The sequence below is a fragment of the Gigantopelta aegis genome, chromosome 6 (genome assembly GCF_016097555.1).
Source record: "Gigantopelta aegis isolate Gae_Host chromosome 6, Gae_host_genome, whole genome shotgun sequence".
Lineage (NCBI taxonomy): Eukaryota > Metazoa > Mollusca > Gastropoda > Neomphalida > Peltospiridae > Gigantopelta > Gigantopelta aegis.
Window position 1 is genome coordinate 21,044,071 of NC_054704.1, and position 19,481 is coordinate 21,063,551.

At 33.0% G+C, this 19,481-nt stretch overlaps 1 protein-coding gene across 2 annotated transcripts in view; it reads left to right on the plus strand.

Annotated features, from left to right (window-relative positions):
• Positions 1–19,481, plus strand: part of LOC121374333 (intraflagellar transport protein 172 homolog) — a 60,567-nt gene that overhangs the window by 7,148 nt on the left and 33,938 nt on the right. For both annotated transcript variants that reach the window (XM_041501401.1, XM_041501402.1), the window contains exons 2-26: positions 1,433–1,576; positions 1,890–2,002; positions 4,555–4,660; positions 4,938–5,017; positions 5,414–5,501; positions 5,821–6,035; positions 7,182–7,305; positions 7,759–7,854; positions 8,507–8,668; positions 8,968–9,021; positions 9,657–9,760; positions 11,761–11,846; positions 12,186–12,250; positions 12,675–12,722; positions 12,933–12,998; positions 13,314–13,415; positions 13,790–13,926; positions 14,306–14,413; positions 14,863–14,947; positions 15,330–15,422; positions 15,706–15,783; positions 16,007–16,087; positions 16,612–16,707; positions 17,632–17,703; positions 18,495–18,573. In XM_041501401.1, the coding sequence (XP_041357335.1) occupies positions 1,433–1,576; positions 1,890–2,002; positions 4,555–4,660; positions 4,938–5,017; positions 5,414–5,501; positions 5,821–6,035; positions 7,182–7,305; positions 7,759–7,854; positions 8,507–8,668; positions 8,968–9,021; positions 9,657–9,760; positions 11,761–11,846; positions 12,186–12,250; positions 12,675–12,722; positions 12,933–12,998; positions 13,314–13,415; positions 13,790–13,926; positions 14,306–14,413; positions 14,863–14,947; positions 15,330–15,422; positions 15,706–15,783; positions 16,007–16,087; positions 16,612–16,707; positions 17,632–17,703; positions 18,495–18,573 (2,482 nt within the window). The remainder of the gene's footprint in view (positions 1–1,432; positions 1,577–1,889; positions 2,003–4,554; positions 4,661–4,937; positions 5,018–5,413; positions 5,502–5,820; positions 6,036–7,181; positions 7,306–7,758; positions 7,855–8,506; positions 8,669–8,967; positions 9,022–9,656; positions 9,761–11,760; positions 11,847–12,185; positions 12,251–12,674; positions 12,723–12,932; positions 12,999–13,313; positions 13,416–13,789; positions 13,927–14,305; positions 14,414–14,862; positions 14,948–15,329; positions 15,423–15,705; positions 15,784–16,006; positions 16,088–16,611; positions 16,708–17,631; positions 17,704–18,494; positions 18,574–19,481) is intronic.

Genomic DNA, 19,481 nt, shown 5'->3' on the forward strand with positions numbered 1-19,481 from the left:
TATAATATTTTTATTTTTTTACCAAATCTCCTTTTTTTCCCCAGTACAAATCTCCTGCTTTTTCTTGAATAACAGTTGACAGGTCTGCTTACAGCAAAAACTTTCCAACACAAAACTTTTAAGTGTTTTATCAAAACATGTATGTTGTTCAACAAAGCATGTACGTATAATAATTTATAAATAAAAAAAAAATATTTTAAGGCATATTACAAAATGGAATCCTTGAAAATCAATGTTAACAGACAACATTGTAGGAAAACAAATATAATAATTCTTTCTTGCAATCGTGAACATTATAAGTTGAGCAAACAGTAAAATTGTTTCATTAAAATATATAAGCTGCATTCTGAGTTTTAATAAATATATAATCAGATATGCAGAAAATATTTGTTAAAACATATAAGGAGCATATATTTATGGCAAGTATCTGTAAAGAGAATTTTGCCATCAGATGCCGTGATAATCATGTGACTTCAATAACTAGATAGCAGTACAGTTGAGAACAGACAAAAATTGTTTTTAAAATTAAGTTTTGTTTCAGTCTTTGAAAATCATAGAAATAAGGTATTAAGAAATGTGCTGTGATTATGAATGGGTGAAGTACAATCTTGCTTGTTTTAACTATATTTTTATGAACATGTCTGTGAATGTTACAGATTATTTGTTACTTTCCTATTGCAAAAGTCATCGACGTCTGAAATCTTCAAATGTACGTACTGTTGTGCACAAACGACGCAACCACTGAAACAGGTCCATCAACAAAACAGGCCAACAAATGATAAGAAACAAGACGGCCAATAAACTCATGTTTATAATATTAGTTAGGTAAAACCATAAGTGAACAAAGGTTTTACTAGATTTGGCTTTTATTTCGAGCTCTGCAAAAATCATTGCTGTAACCAGACCGGCACAAATAAGTTGGAGCTACTAAATATCAGTCAACCAACTCATACAAAATGTTTGAAGAATTTAAAATCCTTGCCTTGCTAGGACTGCAATAACGAGACTGCACTGGTTAGTTTACTGATTTGTGTTTTGCCCATGACAAAATGTTAGAAATCGATATAAGGATCTCCCCATTATAAAACCAGTTTTAATAAGTGGTTGTAATAGCGGAATTTCACTGTACATAATATTTATTAATAAATAAAATGACACACCAAAGTTGTGGATGTCCATTTTAAATTTCGTCACACTTATATATGGACAATAAAGTTAAGATTGGGGCAAGTTGTCCAAACAATGGGGTGAGTTGACCAAACATGGGGGCGATTTGGTAATGATTTGGGGGCAAGTTGACTAAACTGTTTGGGGTGAGTTGACCAACCGCTGGGGCGAGTTAGTAGTGGGTGACTTGGTTTTGGGACGGATTCATCTGTTTTTCTTTTTTTAATTTACTAATTTTATTAACATGTTCTGTTCATTAATGCAGGATGGTGCAGCAAAGATTTGTGTGATAGCATGGTCACACAGTAACCAAAAGTTGGCAGTCTGTACATCAGACAGAGTGGTTCTGTTGTATGACGAAGATGGTGAAAAGAGAGACAAGTTTTCTCTAAAACCAGCCGATCCCAAGGTATGATTATTAGATATATATAAGCCAAGACATGAATCAAACCATAATTATTTTATGAAGATCTAATTAATGGAATTTTTCAACCTATGGTTATCTGGAAAATAAAGACCAATTCATCAAGTACAAGTTTCATGACTGAATAAAATTTTGTCTGTGTTTTTTTTGTTAATTAGTAAAACTGTACAGAGTTACTTTCCTTTAGTTTTATTTTCTATTACAGAATCTTGTCTTATTGCTGTTGACCTTTAATGTAATTTTATTGCTTGTAATGAGGTATTTTAATAATGATTTTGAGTTATTTCATTCTTTTTAGTTTGGGAAGAAAAGCTATACAGTCAAAGGATTAGCATTTTCTCCAGATTCATCAAAACTTGCCGTGGGACAGACAGACAACATAATCTATGTTTATAAAATTGGGGAAGCATGGTATGTTTAATTTATAAACTATACTGTACAGAAATGTTTAAATATTGATATTTGTTATTTCCATCTATTTTAATATTTAAAGTGCTGTTCCAGATGTATGATGTATTGAGCTATATCAATCAACATATTATTTAATATGATTAGAAAATTATTTTTAAAAATTTATAAAAATTATATACCGGTATATTTTCCATTTAAAAATATTCCCCTGAAAAACAGAACCAGCTGAATTCGTTTCGGGAATTTCCATAAGATTTGATTCGTGACGTCACGAAGGGAACTCCTTTCGATAGTCCGCGCCATTGTTCATTGCTTCTTTTGTGTTTATTATGGTTAAACGGCGTGTTGTTGGCGGCTGTAGCAATACAAAAGCCGATAAATTTAGTCTTCACGCATTTCCTAGTAATGTTGCTGTGAATAATCTGTGTGTGAATTTGATTAAAACAACGTGAAAATACTGGACAGGAAGAAAATGCCGGAGATCGTTGACTGCAGGCACTTTAGTTTCGATTCGTCCGAACTGGCTTGTCGGCTTAAGCGAGATATGGGAATACCATGTGTTATGGCTTTTAAAAAAAGATGCCGTACCAACAATTTTTCTGTGACACAAAACAAATGACAACAGCCGATGCCATCCACACCGAAACGACCTTGGGGTGCATATCGTCAATGTCCCAAATTGCGTTATACTTTCAACTCCGGTCAGTTTGTTTTTTCATGCACGGTTCGTGCAATCATCGAGATCCGATTTGTTGTCGTTTGCATCTCGTTCATTTGTGAGATTTTACTTTACAGTTCGAGAACATTAAAACAATAAAGTACAAACAAGTAAGTATCTATAGCCTAGTCCGTCCCATCCTACAAAAATGTAGGGTTTTTTTGTAAAAAAGAAAAAAAAAAGAGCTAGTTTTGTATGCATCTTAGAAAACAATCGGCTCAGAAATAAATGACTTGTAAATTCCATAGTATGAAAAAAGGCATTCCCTGTAAAACAGACTATAAATACATTAAATTAATTTTACTATACCTTCCCACAAAGAAAACCTTTTTTTCATACTATGGAATGTGCTATAAGTTATTTATTTCTGAGCAGACTGTTTTCACAACTGCACACAAAAAATAGTATTGTTTTGTTATTTCCAAAATACTTTTACTTTTTTTTTTTTACGTCAAACTAAACTGAAATTATTCACACAAAAAAAACATTTCATGGATGGATGGGAAGGACTAAAAGTCGTTTTTGTTTATTTCTTAAAATTAAAATAAGTTATTTATTTCTGAGTTTTCACAACTGCACACAAAAAAATAGTATTGTTTTGTTATTTCCAAAACACTTTTACTTTTTTTTTTACGTCAAACTAAACTGAAATTGTTCATAAAAAAAAAAAAAAACCCATCTTCATAGAGGGATGGGATGGGCTAAAAGTCGTTTTTGTTTATTTCTTAAAATTACCGATATCGGGTCCACTTGACTCGTAGAATTCAAGAGTTATTTATCGTCTTCTCTACTACAAGTATTAGAACATACAGTGTAGCAAAATAATTCGCACGAAAAGCTAAAGAACAAAACAAGAATAAAAGTTGTAAATTAGTGGTAAGCTGTCTCCACGACCATTTTCATCGTCATCTGTCAGGCCGCTGGTTCGTCGGAAGATGTTCCAGGTTCAAACTGATAAGGCATTATTTGTTGTGTTGCACAAATATTAGTCCAGTCGTCATGACTACACTATCCATCATCGAAAGAAGAATCGCATGATCAATGAGCTTGGCAGTCGCTGTCGGTCCCACTTTCGCTTGCGCTGAAAGTCATCTCGTGGTAGGTTTCTGTGAAGCGCGTTCCCTTCGTGACGTCATGGCTATTTACAGGCAAATGTTTTTACCGAGAATTTTACTCGGTCGTTTCCGGCAGTGTTCTACGGGAGTGATGTTTTAATACTTTTATGGGGCTTTTTCGTAATTATTGATTTACATATCGGTGTAAAATATTATTGCAATGAATTAAGAAAGCATTTAATTGTGGAATTTTAAATTTTAGTGTATGGCCTGGCACAGCACTTTAAACTAATTTTTTATTCATTTTATATCTTACATAGTTTATAGGAACAACATAGTTAATATGTACAAACAAGACCTCATTTATACATTCATTACAATTTAGTGTACTGAAAATATAATTTAAACTTCTACTTATTAAATTTCATGTTTGATTTACTTTTAGTCTACAATATAAGAGGTCCATATTTTAATAATTCACATGTATATTATTATTAGAAAATGTCATCATGTTAGTCAAAAATCAAGAATTTAGCACCTTAAAGATTTAATAGTATCTTTTCATCTGCATATGTTATTTACTCTTACGGTTAAAATGTACACTTGTATTCCACTGCATTTACTTTCAACATGTTCAGTATTTTTTTTAAGTATTTACATTACAACCTGTATAGCATTTTGTATTTCATAGTTGTGAGTGTGTGGTTACTACTTTGCAAATTTCAACAATTAGCACTACATATAATAATTACTTTTATGTCACATATTTTTGTATTCAGGGGAGACAAGAAGGTGATTTGTAACAAGTTTGTTCAGCAGAGTGCTGTCACGTGCTTGATTTGGCCACCGGAACAGCCTATTGTATTTGGCCTTGCTGACGGAAAGGTAAATTATATTTGGATTTGTGAATTGAATTGAGCTTTATTGATAGAATTAAAAAAAATTATTATATATAAAATGGAAAACACATTTTTGGGATTAGATATTAAAATTTGAAAGCGAAAAGAAATATAATTTTAAATATCTTTGATTCATTTTATTAAACAAATTCCTGCACTATGAATAAAATTTTATATGGATAATACATGTACTAAGATTTTTATTAAGAGTAATTTAAAATGTTTATGAAGACATAGTTTATTAATCTGATATTGTATTCCAGGTTCGCTCAGCCAATACCAGGACAAACAAGTCATCTACAGTATATGGGACCGATTCGTATGTTGTGTCTCTGGCAGCAAAGTAAGTGTTGCTAAAATCTGCTTAAAGTGGATGAGATCACAATAAATTTCCAAGTTTTTGTTACTGTGTACAAATTGTAATGAAATATTTCATCACAAATTCTATCTTTCAGATGATTCACAGAAATATTATTTATTGTAAAAACTGTTTTCGAAATGTACACATTAACGTTCGTCAAATATCAAATGCTTGGCACATTAAAGATTTAGTATCTTTTCATCTGCAAATGTTAGCTACTCTTACGGTTAAACTGTACACATGTATGCCATTGTGTATTTTTTTAAACATTTGCAAGACTTTATTCAGCAGTTACATTACCACCAGTATAGTATTTTGTATTTCGTAGTTTGGGTGTGTCACTATATACTTTCATTTTGACAATTTTGTATTTTGTAGCCCATCAGGCAAGGGATTCTTATCAGGACACGCTGATGGTTCCATTGTGAGGTTTTTCTTTGATGATGAAGGCTCTGGTGATAGACAGGTATGTTCAGGTTGACAGTATGCATTTGTTATTGGTCAAATAACATTTTAATATGAATTTCATTGAGGGATTATTATTATAAATTCTATTTCATATAAAAATTTTTTTTGCTTTATTCAGGTCAATAAAAATGTCATAAAATAATTTAATTAATTATTTTTGACTCTTGATATTAAAAGGGTTGTTTTAGAATTATTAACAGAATCATGTTTTGTTGAATTCTCACTATTTTCAAAATCTCATTTTCATGCTCCATTTTTTTGTCTCAAAGTTGGTAAGAAAACTGTTCTATCACTGCATATTTTTTGTTCTTCTCTAGGGTAAGCTCTGTACCCATCCCTGCCCTCCGTATGCCTTGGTGTACTCTCAGAATGCTATTGTTGCTGCTGGATGTGATAAGAGAATTATTGCATATGGTCGTGATGGCCGCAGCTTCCAGCACTTTGACTACAGCCGTGAGGATGACGAGCATGAATTCACCACAGCAATCTGTGCCCCTGGTGGTCAGTCGGTCGTATTTGGTAGTTTTGACAGGTATGAATATTCATATATCAATTAACATTAAGAAGGAATACTGTATAAAGCATAGGGGGAAAAAAGCTCTGTAAAATTATCTGTTATTTTATTTTATTGTTTGATTTATTTGTGACTTTATTTTGATTTTTGAAACTCTTGTGCTCTATAATGTTATGTCATCATTTTAATTTATTTTTTGTATGGAAATGTTTATTCTGTTATTGATATATTTTGGGGAAAAATACAATTAATCATTATAATGTACATGTGCTTTTTATACGCCTGTCTATGATGAGTCGTATTATGGTATGCCGTTGTCCATCCGTCCGTCTGTTAACTTTTTCTTGTCCGAACCATATCTTGCATACAGGACCATCAAACCTCACATATAGGAACAACTTGGGATGGTTGTGTGGCACATACAATTATTAGGTCACTGTGATACAAATAAATCAAATAATTTGTCTGTATTCTAAACATCATAGGAAAATCTTGTTTAGCCTTTGAAGAAAATGCTAAACAATAAAATTTTCCTTTCTCATAAAGAACAATAACTTCATTAATCAGAGAGCATTTTCTGCAATGGATACAGTATCATCAGTACATGTAGTTGGTCCAAAAATTTCACATAATTAGAATTGAATCTTACCCGTAACATATTCATTAATATCTATGGTTTTCAATCAAACTCCTGATGGTCGTATCATGTACCTCACTGGTACTCTTGTTATGAATATGATCTAATGGCAACCGAGTTGAATGACTATATTGCTTACAAAACACATTTTTATACTAAAAGTTCATATTTTATTTTGAATTATTTATTTGGTTCCTAACAATAACGCTCAATAAGATAAAGTACAATATAAAATGATGTTCCCTCACAACATTATTTTTATGTTCATCGAGAAATTAACAAACTTGCATTGCTATGGCTGGACCAACGAGATGACATTTTATTGTAATGAATGTAATAGAAATTAAATTATATTAAAATAACACAAGAAGAGATGCGATTGTCATCAAAACATTGTAATTATGTTGATAATCGCAGAAAAATCCTCGAAAATGTTGTGTTAGCAATGCCTTTAAAGTCATGGAATTTACTTGATAATGTATGGTAAATAATAAAATCACTATTCATGTTGTGTATTTGTTTTGAAGACTGCGTGTGTTCAACTGGAGTCCGAGAAGACAGATGTGGGATGAACCTCAGCTGAAGGAAATTCCCAATCTGTACACGATCACTGCTCTATCGTGGAAGAAGGACGGATCAAAAGTTACTGCAGTATGTAATCGATTGTTTGTTACAACATTTACATAAGAAAAATTGTAATGAGGTTGTACTTGAGGCATCAGATTGGAAAAAGTTTGCTTATTTGATGTCAATGTTACTGGTTTTTAATGGTAATTAAATGGATTACATAATGAGCCTAAATGTTTTATCAATTGGGATTTGCTTGGATTCTTCATGTTTTATTTACTAATACATGGTATATCTAAGTAATAATTATAATGTTAGGATCATTAACTTAAAGGATCATCATGTTGCAAAAATACAGAGAAATTTGTATCCAAAGGACTCATTTTCTAGACATAATTCTTTGTATGTTTCAACTGCATGTATTAGTACTTTGTTTAATTTAGTTATTGGAAGCTTGGAATACAGCCAGTGCCTCTTTTGTTGCTCCTTCCATTTTACAGGCATTCTTCTCAGTACATGCTTGTATTTTTATTTTAGGGCACACTCTGTGGTGGTGTTGAACTGTTTGACTGCTGTTTGAAAAGAACCTTGTACAAGAACAAGTTTGAAATCACACACGTTGGTCTCAGTCAGGTAAGTTTGTAGTTCTTATTGGTTTTTGTGTAATGTCAGGGCAGGGTTGGTAGTGGTTGGCAGGTGGCATTTGTGAAATTTTCTAGATGTTGACTTTTGTGTTATTTTAAAAACTAAATAATGTTTTTTAAGTAATGATAGACAATGTTTGTGGCTCTAGATTCCATAAAATCATGTTTTAGCTATCCCAGACTTCAAACCTTTTTCTTGAATGCTGATGAAAGTCACTTTTTTACATTTTAAAACCTGCTGATTTTTTCCAGAATTCTAAATATTAGTACCACCCAAAAACTTGATGAAAAACTTATAATAATGCCCTACATTTCAAGACCTCATAAACGTTTCTTGATTTTTCATCTCCCACTTTGTTCAGTGATGTTTTGATCATATAAAATTCAAGTTTATATTATTATAATTATATTCTTGCAAAAATCTCATATAGTAAATTCTCAGTGTAAAATCATATGTATGTGTAGATACAAACTACATTTAATTCAGACGATCAGGCCTAGCGCTTATGAAAATGTAGTCTGAACTCAAGACTTCATGGCAACACCATACAAATTGCATGCTTATGACTTCATTTGAGATTGAGTCTAGATGTTAAAAATAAACATTTTATAAGTGTGTATATCCACTGTGTTCATTTTAGGTGATTGTCAAGAATTTGTCAAATGGCTCACGTGTGGTGCTCAAGTCTCACTATGGATATGAAATTGACGAAGTGAGAATCATGGGTAAAGACCGCTACATGATTGCACATACATCTGATACCATCCTGGTTGGAGATCTTCAGTCGAACAAGCTCAGTGAGGTAAAAACATTTTACATCATGTTCAGTGAATGGATAACGGTTACACTTACTTAGTTAACATTTCTTGTTGGACATCATAGTATTTCTATATCCAATGGTAGAGTGTTTTGCTGCATTGTAAATGTTTGTGCATTACTCTATTATTGTAATAAAATATTACGGGTTAATAAAATAACTGCATTGAGAGATGTAATTGGCTTGGCTTTTGAAATTATATTTATACTTTCACACTAAAATCCATTGTATTTCTGTCTGAATAAACCAACAGTCCACTAGACCCATGTCATTTTACTTTGCAGATACCATGGCAGTCCTCGGGAGGCAATGAGAAATACTACTTTGACAATGAAAGTGTAAGTTTTACTCTACATTTTCACATTCTTCCACCCTACTGCTTCATAAACATGTGGAAATATTCCTAATATTTGTTATTTAAAAAAGTATGCTTAGTTATTGAATATTGTCAGTCTTGTTGTCATTCTTTTAATATTTCTTATAATTAAAGAGTTTATAAGCAGGATGCTTTCACAGCTTCATAATGGCTAACAACCTATTTTTAGTGGACTAATTGTAGGTAGAACCCATTACATGTTAAATTGAAGAATGGCACATGAGAAGAAAGTAACTGGGATAATCCATTCTAATTGCTTAAATATTATGAACATACTGAAGATTAACGTTTTAAATATCTTACTAGTCCCCTACTGGTCCAACCAATCTCTGTCCGTCTGTCTGTCTGTCAGTGTGTCCAACATACAGTTTTCGGGACTCTTTTTCGCAATGCCTCAAGATACTGAGCTGAAATATTGTGTGTTATTTTAGCATATATTGTTACAGAACAATTTTGACGTTCGTGCTGATTTACCCATTTTTTGACAGAGTTATGTCCCTTGAACTTAGGAGATACAAACATTTGTTAGGCCATGTAGGGGACATGTATTACTTTAGGAGCTTTTTTTAAAATGATAAATGTTGTTTTTAATTGTAGGTTTGTATGATTTTCAATGCTGGGGAGCTTGCTTTGATAGAGTATGGAGCAAATGAAGTTCTGGGAGTTGTGCGGACAGAATTTATGAACCCACATCTTATCAGGTGTGCTTTAAAAACATATTTGCTGATGAACACTTTTAAGTGGTGGTAAACATCTGACTGATTTGTTTTTTAATTCTAAAGCATCATATAGTTAATGTTTTTGTGAGTTTTTAATTGTGTATATATACTACTCAAAAGAATTTAAGGGTCAGACGATATTTTCGACATTATTTTCTGAATGTCAATTATATTAGCTAGACCATAATGTCACGCATGGTATTATTCCATTTTGACGAAAGTGGGTCTAAGCAACCCATAAATGAATTAAAATCCACTGTCATTGACACTGTCGACTAGTTCTAATGGCGAAAACATGCTTACATTTGCACGCAAATTAGGGCGAAAGCGAAAGGTCTGCTAAGTGCCCATAACTTGCTTTTTCACAAAGCGCTTCATTTGCACCCTTTGCATGTGTATTCCATGTTCCCAATGCTGAATTTCCGTATAAATGGAGCTTGCGTTCGTGTACGGTGCACACTCCAAATTCGACAATGGTACGACGTCAACTGACTATCGAAGATCGAGGAAGGGCTATTGCTTGGCTTCAGGATGGCAATACGCAAAGAAATGTTGCTCTGAGACTTGGTGTCAGTCAGAGTGTCGTTGGCCGACTGTGACAACGGTACCAAGCAACGAATTCTGTTCGAAATCGTCCATGTTCGGGAAGACCCCGAAGCACTACAAATAGAGAGGACCGCTACATCACCAATATGGCTCTACGTCAACACACAACCACTGCACGCCGATTACGTGACAATCTGTGGACTGCGACTGGAACTCGAGTGTCTGATCAAACCATACGCAATCGTCTGAGAGCCAATAATCTACTCTGCCGTCGCCAGGCTGTTCGACCACCACTCCTACCACGTCACAGAATGGCCAGACGTCACTGTTGCACACTTCATCTGCGGTGGCAACGTGTTCAGTGGGGTCAAGTGATGTTCACTGATGAGTCCAGGTTTAGTCTCCAGTTCAACGACGGTCAGGTTCGTGTCTACAGACGTCCTGGGGAGCGCTTCGCTGACGTTAACGTTAGACAACGTCACCGGTTCGGTGGTGGCAGTGTCATGGTGTGGGGCGGTATCTCTATCCACCACAGGACCCCCCTCTATGTGGTGGATGGCAATCTGAATGGAATCCGCTATCTGAATGAGATTATCTGGCTGTTGGTTCTCCCAGGCCTTCAGCAGATTGGCGGCGAGGCAGTTCTGCAGGATGACAATGCCAGACCCCACCGCGCCAGGGTGGTAACGGACTTTCTCAGACAACTAGGTATCGCCAGGATGGATTGGCCAGCATATTCGCCTGACTTGGCTCCAATAGAGCACGCCTGGGACGAATTAGGCAGGAGAATTCGGGATAACCATGCCCCTCCGGCCAACCTTCATGATCTGGGTCAACTTCTTATGACCGAGTGGCAGGCCATTCCCCAAGAGTTCTTCAGACGTCTGATCAACAGCATGAGGCAACGATGTGTCGAGTGTATTCGCGCCAGGGGTGGATTCACACACTATTAAACGAATGTTCTAATGTGTAAAATCCATGTTTGACAACCTTCAACTTTGACAGCATGTCATGTGACTTTCTTGTATACAGTGACATTTATTTGTGTTTTTTTGTAAATATGGAACAATAAATTAAATTTTTGGTGTAGTTTACATCATCAATCTAATACACTCTGAAACTTATTTGGTTATAAATTTTTGACCCTTAAAGTAGTATATATACACCCACACCATTTTCAGATTATGCTAAATTTGAATGTAGTAAAAACAAACGAAGCGACTGGGAATGTGAACTATTTTTTATGTTAAGTCTAGTTGGGTTCTCATAGCTTTTTGTGATGTGTTTTGGTTGTCTATTGTGGCAGCTGATGCAAAGTTTTCATTGTGAAATTCAATTTAGAGATATTTTCAATTCTAATACTGATATAAAATATAATTTTTAAAAAGTTAATTTTACCAGTTCTGCTTATTTCATTTTGTTTTTTATTTTCACAGTGTTCGGCTGAATGAGAGGAAACAGAGAAACGTTGGCGAGAACAAAAAGTTGGCCTACCTTGTGGATTTGAAAACCATTGCAGTTTGTAAGTTTTGGTGTAATTTCATAATTAGTTTTATTAATTCTTATACTGTAAAAAGTATGTAATCATGGATTTTTAATGTTGGACAATAGAAATATTTGTTCAGTGGTTCATTGTACTTTAGCTAGGCTTAGTACTTGGTTGGAAAAACTGCCAAACAATTACTTTTAACATTCAAGTAGCATTCTTTGTTAGCTATTCCATTTGCATTATTTATTATTTTTCTGATAATTAATCATTTTTATTTATCTAATCAAATTATATGTTTTGCTTAGAAAATAGTTCATTTGTTTAGGAATTGTTTATCGGAGTTTGCTTTTAGTCACCCATTTTTATTTACAGTTGATCTTGTGACTGGCATTAATCTTGGACAGATAAATCATGACTCAAAAATTGACTGGTTGGAGGTTGGTTTTGTTTTGTCCTCATTAATGTTTTCTTTTTGAAACAAATACCTTTTCAATAAAAACCATTGTTGAGGTATAAATTGTCACAAATTTCATAGTTATTTCACTTATTAGTTTGTTGAATAACAACAAAATAAGTAAATATTCAGTACAAATGTATAATTGGTGTAAACCTTTTTTCTACACATTAAACTATTATATGTGATGTAGGTTGAAGGGCTTGTATCATAATCTTGTTGCATCAGTGTCTAACATTAGTTTATAATTTTAATAATTTAAAAATCCATTAACACTGTTGACATAATTTAAGAAATCATACTGTCATTTGTCAAGATTTAGTTTACCTTCATTTATTATGTAAAAATAGTTATTGAATCTAATCATACTGCAATATCGGTAAACATTGTTCCTTATTTTATTTCAGCTAAATGAAACTGGACATAAACTGCTTTTCAGAGACAAGAAGTTGAAGGTAAAATGTTTTTTTCATTCTAAAGTATTTTAAGTGTGTTCACAGCATGCATTGATTGTAAATTTATAATAGCATCCACAACAAAAAACATCCATTTTAAATAATAATGTAAAAAATAATCCTTTTCAGTGTTATCTCTGCCACATGACATACTGTTACAGTGCTCTTTTAAATATATATTTGTCTAATTTTTTCTCATTTGATTTTCAGCTTCATCTATATGATGTTGAGAGCCAACAGAAGAACAGCATCTTAAACTACTGTTCCTATGTGCAGGTATACTATATTAATTCATGTTGTTTTCAATTAAGATTAGGTTTTATAATATGCCTTATACTAAGATGATGGACTACTATATACCAGTGTATAAGTATTAGTAATTGGTTTAATTATGCTGTACATGTGAGTCTTTTGGAAAATTATTAACCTAATTATAAATATAATATATCCAAAATAGTTTTAACAAACAACTACAGAGTTCTTGCTTTGAAAGCAGGTGAAATGTACACTAAAATGCAGAAAATCAGCAATTAGTTGCAGAAATCAGGTCGATAAAATTAAAACCTTTCTGTGTTGGTTTTGAATTTTCAGTGGGTTCCAGGCAGTGATGTGGTCGTGGCTCAGAACAGAGGCAGTCTGTGTGTGTGGTACAACATTGATTCACCGGAGAGAGTCACCATGTTCCCCATAAAGGTAAGAACCTTTATCCTTAAATCCAAGACCAGTTAATAAGTGTAATGTTGATTATTCAATGTAATTTTGCATTAGTACACTAGGTATAATTTTAACCTGAAATTGACTTCATTACACAGGTTAGATTAGATTCAATAAATATATTATTATATAAATGTTATAAAATCTTTGACATTTCAGTCAAAGATTGTACTGTTATAAAGTGTGTTTTTTCTGTTTAAAAGGAAGGGCAAGTTTTAACTAGCAGCTACCATTTTGTGCTCTTAAAACACAAGTCAGAACTGGAAAGTGATAACCAAATCATTTCACTGTCACGGTTAAGTGTGTGTTTCTGTAATTTTGACAAAGTTATCCTGTTTTTTTCCCTCTGATAGGGTGACATTGTAGATCTGGAGCGTGTTGATGGCAAGACGGAAGTGATAGTCAGTGAAGGTGTGGCAACCATATCATATGCACTGGATGAAGGGCTCATTGAGTTTGGCACAGCTATCGATGATGGTGACTATGCAAGGTGCGTGATATACTTGATAATCATTATCAGTAAGACACTTTAATGCTTAATCATGTGAGTAAAAATACTTTTAAATTGGAACAAATCCTTGATTTCTTTATTTGTTCTTATCAATATCATTTTAGTTTTACCGTAACGGTAGATTTCAGAATTCATTTCATTTTGTGGACCTGTTCTGAACGAAACAGTTTGATGTCTTAAAACGCATAACTTTCTCACTCCAGCCAGTGCACTACAATTGGCACATCAAAGGCTGTGGTGTGTGCTATCCTGTCTGGGATGGTGCATATAAATGCTCTAGTGGTGTTGTTAAACAATTTGTTTTTTAAAAATGCATAAAGTAAATATTTAAAAAACAAGCCTGTTATTTGTATTGTAGAGCGGTTTCCTTTCTGGAGACCTTGGAAATGTCATCTGAAACCGAGGCAATGTGGAAGACACTGAGTCATTTGGCTCTTGAAGAAAGACAGTTACATATTGCTGAGAGGTTCGTGCTTTAATGAAGTTTTTTTAAACACACTTTTACCAAAAAATTAATGGTAATGTTTTTATATTTGCTAACTCATACTCAGTGGAACATAGGTCAAGACTTACTGGTTGATGATAATTGTTTTTTTAATTAAACATCGATCTAAAGGTATCCAAAGTATTGTGTGTTGGAAATTGATACTGGAAAGTACATTTGTTTCTCTCTAACTGTTAAAAAAATACAGCCATCCTATTTTTTTCTTCTGTGTTTTGTTTTACTTTGAATTATTATAATAATTGTTATTTATGTATCTATATTTCATAAAAAGTTTGAAGATATATTTCTGAAGTATTTCAATACTTTCAAAAAAGTTACTACATTTTCATTTGAATGTGTTTGTTGTTACTAATGATTTTGACTACATTACTACAATAATTGTAAGTATTACCTTACATTTGTTTATTCAGATGTTACTCTGCACTTGGAGATATTGCTAAAGCCAGATTTCTGAGAGAAACTCTGAGGTTCGCTGAAGAAGCTGCAAAGCAGATGGTAAGTTTTCAATCTATTTAGTCTGCAGCCACTGAGTCTAGTGATTGGAGTTAGTACTGAAATAGAAGCGCAGTACCTACCAGTCTTGAATTGGATGTCATAATCACCATACTATTTAATCTGTAAAGATGACTTATTCTATATGTTTATTACTTGCTCAATAATTCATTAGGGACTCCTTTTTTTCCATTTTTTTTCACCTTTCTCATATTTTAATTAACAATACAGTGATTACAAATTTAAAGTCACTCTTTAATTGATGAAAATGGGCATCAGATACTGGTGCAAAATGGGATTCATTATTTGTTGAAGATTTGATGTTGATTTGAGATTCATTTCATATTTTATTGAGGTGTTAATTGAATTTCTTGATTTGTCGTAGGGTGGAGATGGCTACAACCACTACCGGGTTAGAGCCAGACTGGCCATCATGGAGAAAAAGTTCAAAGAAGCTGAGAGTATTTACCTTGAACAGGTACTTATCATCACTGACAATCATCACACATTGTTCATTATTCTAATGGCCGCTAGCGTAGACACATTTCAAAGGGAACTCATAATGTGTGCACAAGACAGATGAGCTTGAACCTTCAGTAGATATAAATATGTGACAAAAAGGCTGATCGATTGATCTAAGAGATAGTTGATATGGAATAGATTTGCTTATTAAGTTTTGCAAAGAGTGTCGGTAGAGAATGCAGAATGGTTGAGAATTTTGTGCAAATTGTTTGGTTTCATGTGTAAGAATTTATTTTCAGAATCATGTGGATGAAGCCATGGAGATGTATCAAGAGATGCACATGTGGGATGAAGCTATTGAAGTAGCTGAAGCAAAGGTGACCATTTGATTTACAATAAATTATGTTATTTTTTATTGTACATAAAATTATTAAAAAGTTGCATAATCTTTCTTATGATTTAGTGTATTATAATTTCATGTAAGGGAAACTTAATTGCCAAATTTTTTATATTTGACTCATATAAAACATTTTATTGTAATATTTAAAAGCAGTATTAAGTATCCCTCTATAATATTAACTTTGGACATTTCTTTCACAGAGTCACCCAGAACTAGACACTTTGCGTCGTAACTATTACCAGTGGCTGATGGAGACTGGGCAAGAAGAAACAGCAGGAGAGGTTGGTATATCTGTTATCAAATTAATGTTTTGGGTTTATATATTATTATTCCATCCTCTGTCCTGCTTTTTAAAAACAATTTAAGCATAAACCAACAACCATAATTGGAATGGCCTTAGAAATGCAAATTTCCTTCAAACCAGATAATTTTTATGGCATCAGATTTTGTTCTCCACTCATCATTTTTACTTTGAACACACTACAATTTTTCAGGTATGTTTATATTAAGTTAACTTTTCCTTAAAAAGATAATCAAGCACTGCAGAATCAGTAATTGAAAATTAGGTTGTGCATAAATTAAATTCCTCAATATTTTTCCATAACAGCAGATTTGAGTGTTATCCAAAAACTAAGGATCCCCATACTTTTCAAAACATTTCTGAGATTTTGGATTTTTGTCCATTGTCATTTTTACCTCTGTAGGTTAATTTATGTTTTAATAGAACATTAATCCTTTTTTTGCAATATGTAATATAATGAATCTGTATTGCCTTCATCATTGCAATCTGTGTATTATTGTTCAGGTGAAGGAAAGAGAGGAAGACTATCTGTCTGCGATCAACCTCTACATGAAGGCTGGACTTCCTGCCAGAGCAGCTAGACTGGCAACAAGCAGAGAGGTTTGTTATATACTAGTGGAAGGAAATAAGGAAACACATAAATAGTCAAAGCAAATATTGACATGCATTGCATGTTCCATGTACCCCGGGCTTGGGTGATACCAAGATAGCTCAACTGACAGCAAGCGTGAAGCATGGCCCTGTCAAGTACAGTGAGACCTCGATAATCCGGACAGTATGGTTTTTCCTAAAAGTGTCCAGTTTAACGAATTTCCTTAGTACTGAATCATACCTGAAGACTTATTTCCCTTGAATGGCAAACCAATAAAAGAAATAAGCAACAAATACAGATAAACAGTATAAACATTGGAAAAATAATTCTAAATGAATATTTTAAGAAAACAATTTAGTTTTAAAGTCATTTCTTAACTAGATTTTGAATTTTAAAATTTATTTGTACCAACATATTTCTTTCAATTAGAACAAATTACGTCCGGTCAAGTGAAGCATATTGTCTTTATTTTTTAGAAATTGTTTTGGATAATGGTCATCCAGTTCCAGAAGCTGAATATCCGGATTAACGATTAACGGATTAATTTATATAGTGGAGAGTTTGTTTTGTATGTCAGGTGTCTGTAAGGTGGGGTTTTCGGACTACTGGAGTCTGGATTATCAAGGTGTCACTGTAGTCCCATACCGAAATGGAAATACTGCGGCTTCACCATTCATCTCATCATCATCCATGCTTGTAATGTCAAAAAAAAAAAAAGTCTTTGTCTCTGTGTTCTTATGAACATTAATATGAGGATATTTCATGTTTAATAAGTTTTTTAGAGTATGTGAATATCTACATTCAGAAAGTTATTTGTACAATCTAATTGATTGTTGTATAATACTATTTATAGAGTCTGTTTTGTATCATTTACATTGTATGCTTGTATTATACATGTAGTTAACAAATGATATTTCCTGTCTTTCCATTAGGAATTGATGTCAAACTCTGATCTCATCAGTCGAATTGCTTCTTCTCTTATCAAGGGAGAACTCTATGAATATGTAAGTGTCTTATTGGAAGTACAGTAAAACACGGTTTAACTGCCATTTGTGAAACGAGTCGAAAGTGGCCACTTAATACAGGTTTCTACTCATTACAAGTTGCCTCTCATTACAATTACTGCTTGACAAACGACATTCCTTTTAAATAATAATATAACTGGGTTTTAAATTTAACCATTATAATTACTTTGTTGATCTTTGTTCGTGTAATTGCATCTACTAGAGATGTATTGTCATGGTAGATCAGCTACAAATGCCAAGTGTAACTTGCATGCAGTTCATGCATAATTCTATAACTGGTTCATAGTGGAGATACTTCGTTGAATTGATATTAATATACCTCTGGATGTCTGAATGTCACTAATGTCTGGTAACAGTTCATGATAATCCATTTATTAAAATAAAAAATCAGTGTTAAGTTTTTAAGAAGGTTATTTCAGTAATTATTTTCTGCATTCATTATATTTATTAACAACTCTTATTCTTAAATGCATATCCCTAAATGTACTTTATTCAACCATCTTCATAACCACCATACTCCATTTATTGATGATATTTTGTAAAAATAATTGAATTATGGCAATGGTCCATAATTCAAAAACTAAAATTGCTGAGAGGGTTAACATGGATTTCATTCCATCATGGTTCAGTTGAGGTGATGTAATAGCTAAATTTGGTTTTCAACAATTAATGTAATTTTTAGTTATTATCCATTTTTAGAGAAATAAGGTCCTTATATCCGTGACAGTATGCCTTTAACTACACATTGTTTTTTTAATAAAATATTTCAGGCTGGAGACATGTATGAAAAGATCAAGGATTATGACCGAGCGATGGAATGTTTCAAGAAGGGCAAAGCTTACAGAAGAGGTATATAATGTTGTGGAACTCTGGATTCTAGTTTTACAATCTGATTAAAATTAGCTCTACTGGTCTACCAGTAGATCTAACGGCATTGCGTGGACTCCCATGTCCAGGTGACATTTCATCTATAAATAATAATTTAAATATCGACCAATTACACTTCGCCTTTTATAGCGTTATTTGGGAGCATACAGATTCTAAAAATATCAGGCGAGACTATATATGCAATAGGCAGACTTGTAGGTGTATTTCAACATTAAAAAACAGGGGGAAAAGTGCAGTAATAAACTCTGGATTGTATACTAGTAACAGATTTTATGGCTATACCATCACTGGGTTTTTTTTTTTTTTTTCGTTTTGAAACAAATTTTATATAAAATTTTATATTGAAATTAGTTTCCGGCATACCTCGTAATCCACCCGAATCATTTAGTATACCCTCAGCATAATCCCAAATGTTTTCAAATTCTTTTCAAATCACTCATGATTTTGCAAGTAAGGTTTTGATTGGTCGAATGAAAGGTCAACTGGACATGAGCTCCAACGGGGTGCTGTTAGATCCACAGGTAATAGTGATTGACCAGTGGAGCTAATTTTAATTAGATTGCTAGTTTTACCTCAAAATGTAATGTATTAATTTGTTAGCACTTGAAGCTTTTCTTGGGTCTTTGTTTTAAGCAATGTTCGTGTTTGAATGGTTTCCTAAAAGGTTTTTGTGACTAATAATCATAATTACTGTGAGCTGACTATGCAGACCTCATTTAGTAACTAATAATATTATTAAATTAGTTTTGTTTCAATTTTTTTTTTTATAAAATTAGCAAATCATGTCGGTTAAGAATATAATAAATATTTGAAATATTTATAAATTAGAAATACTACTACTAGTAGGAATTTATATGTAAATTTGTAAA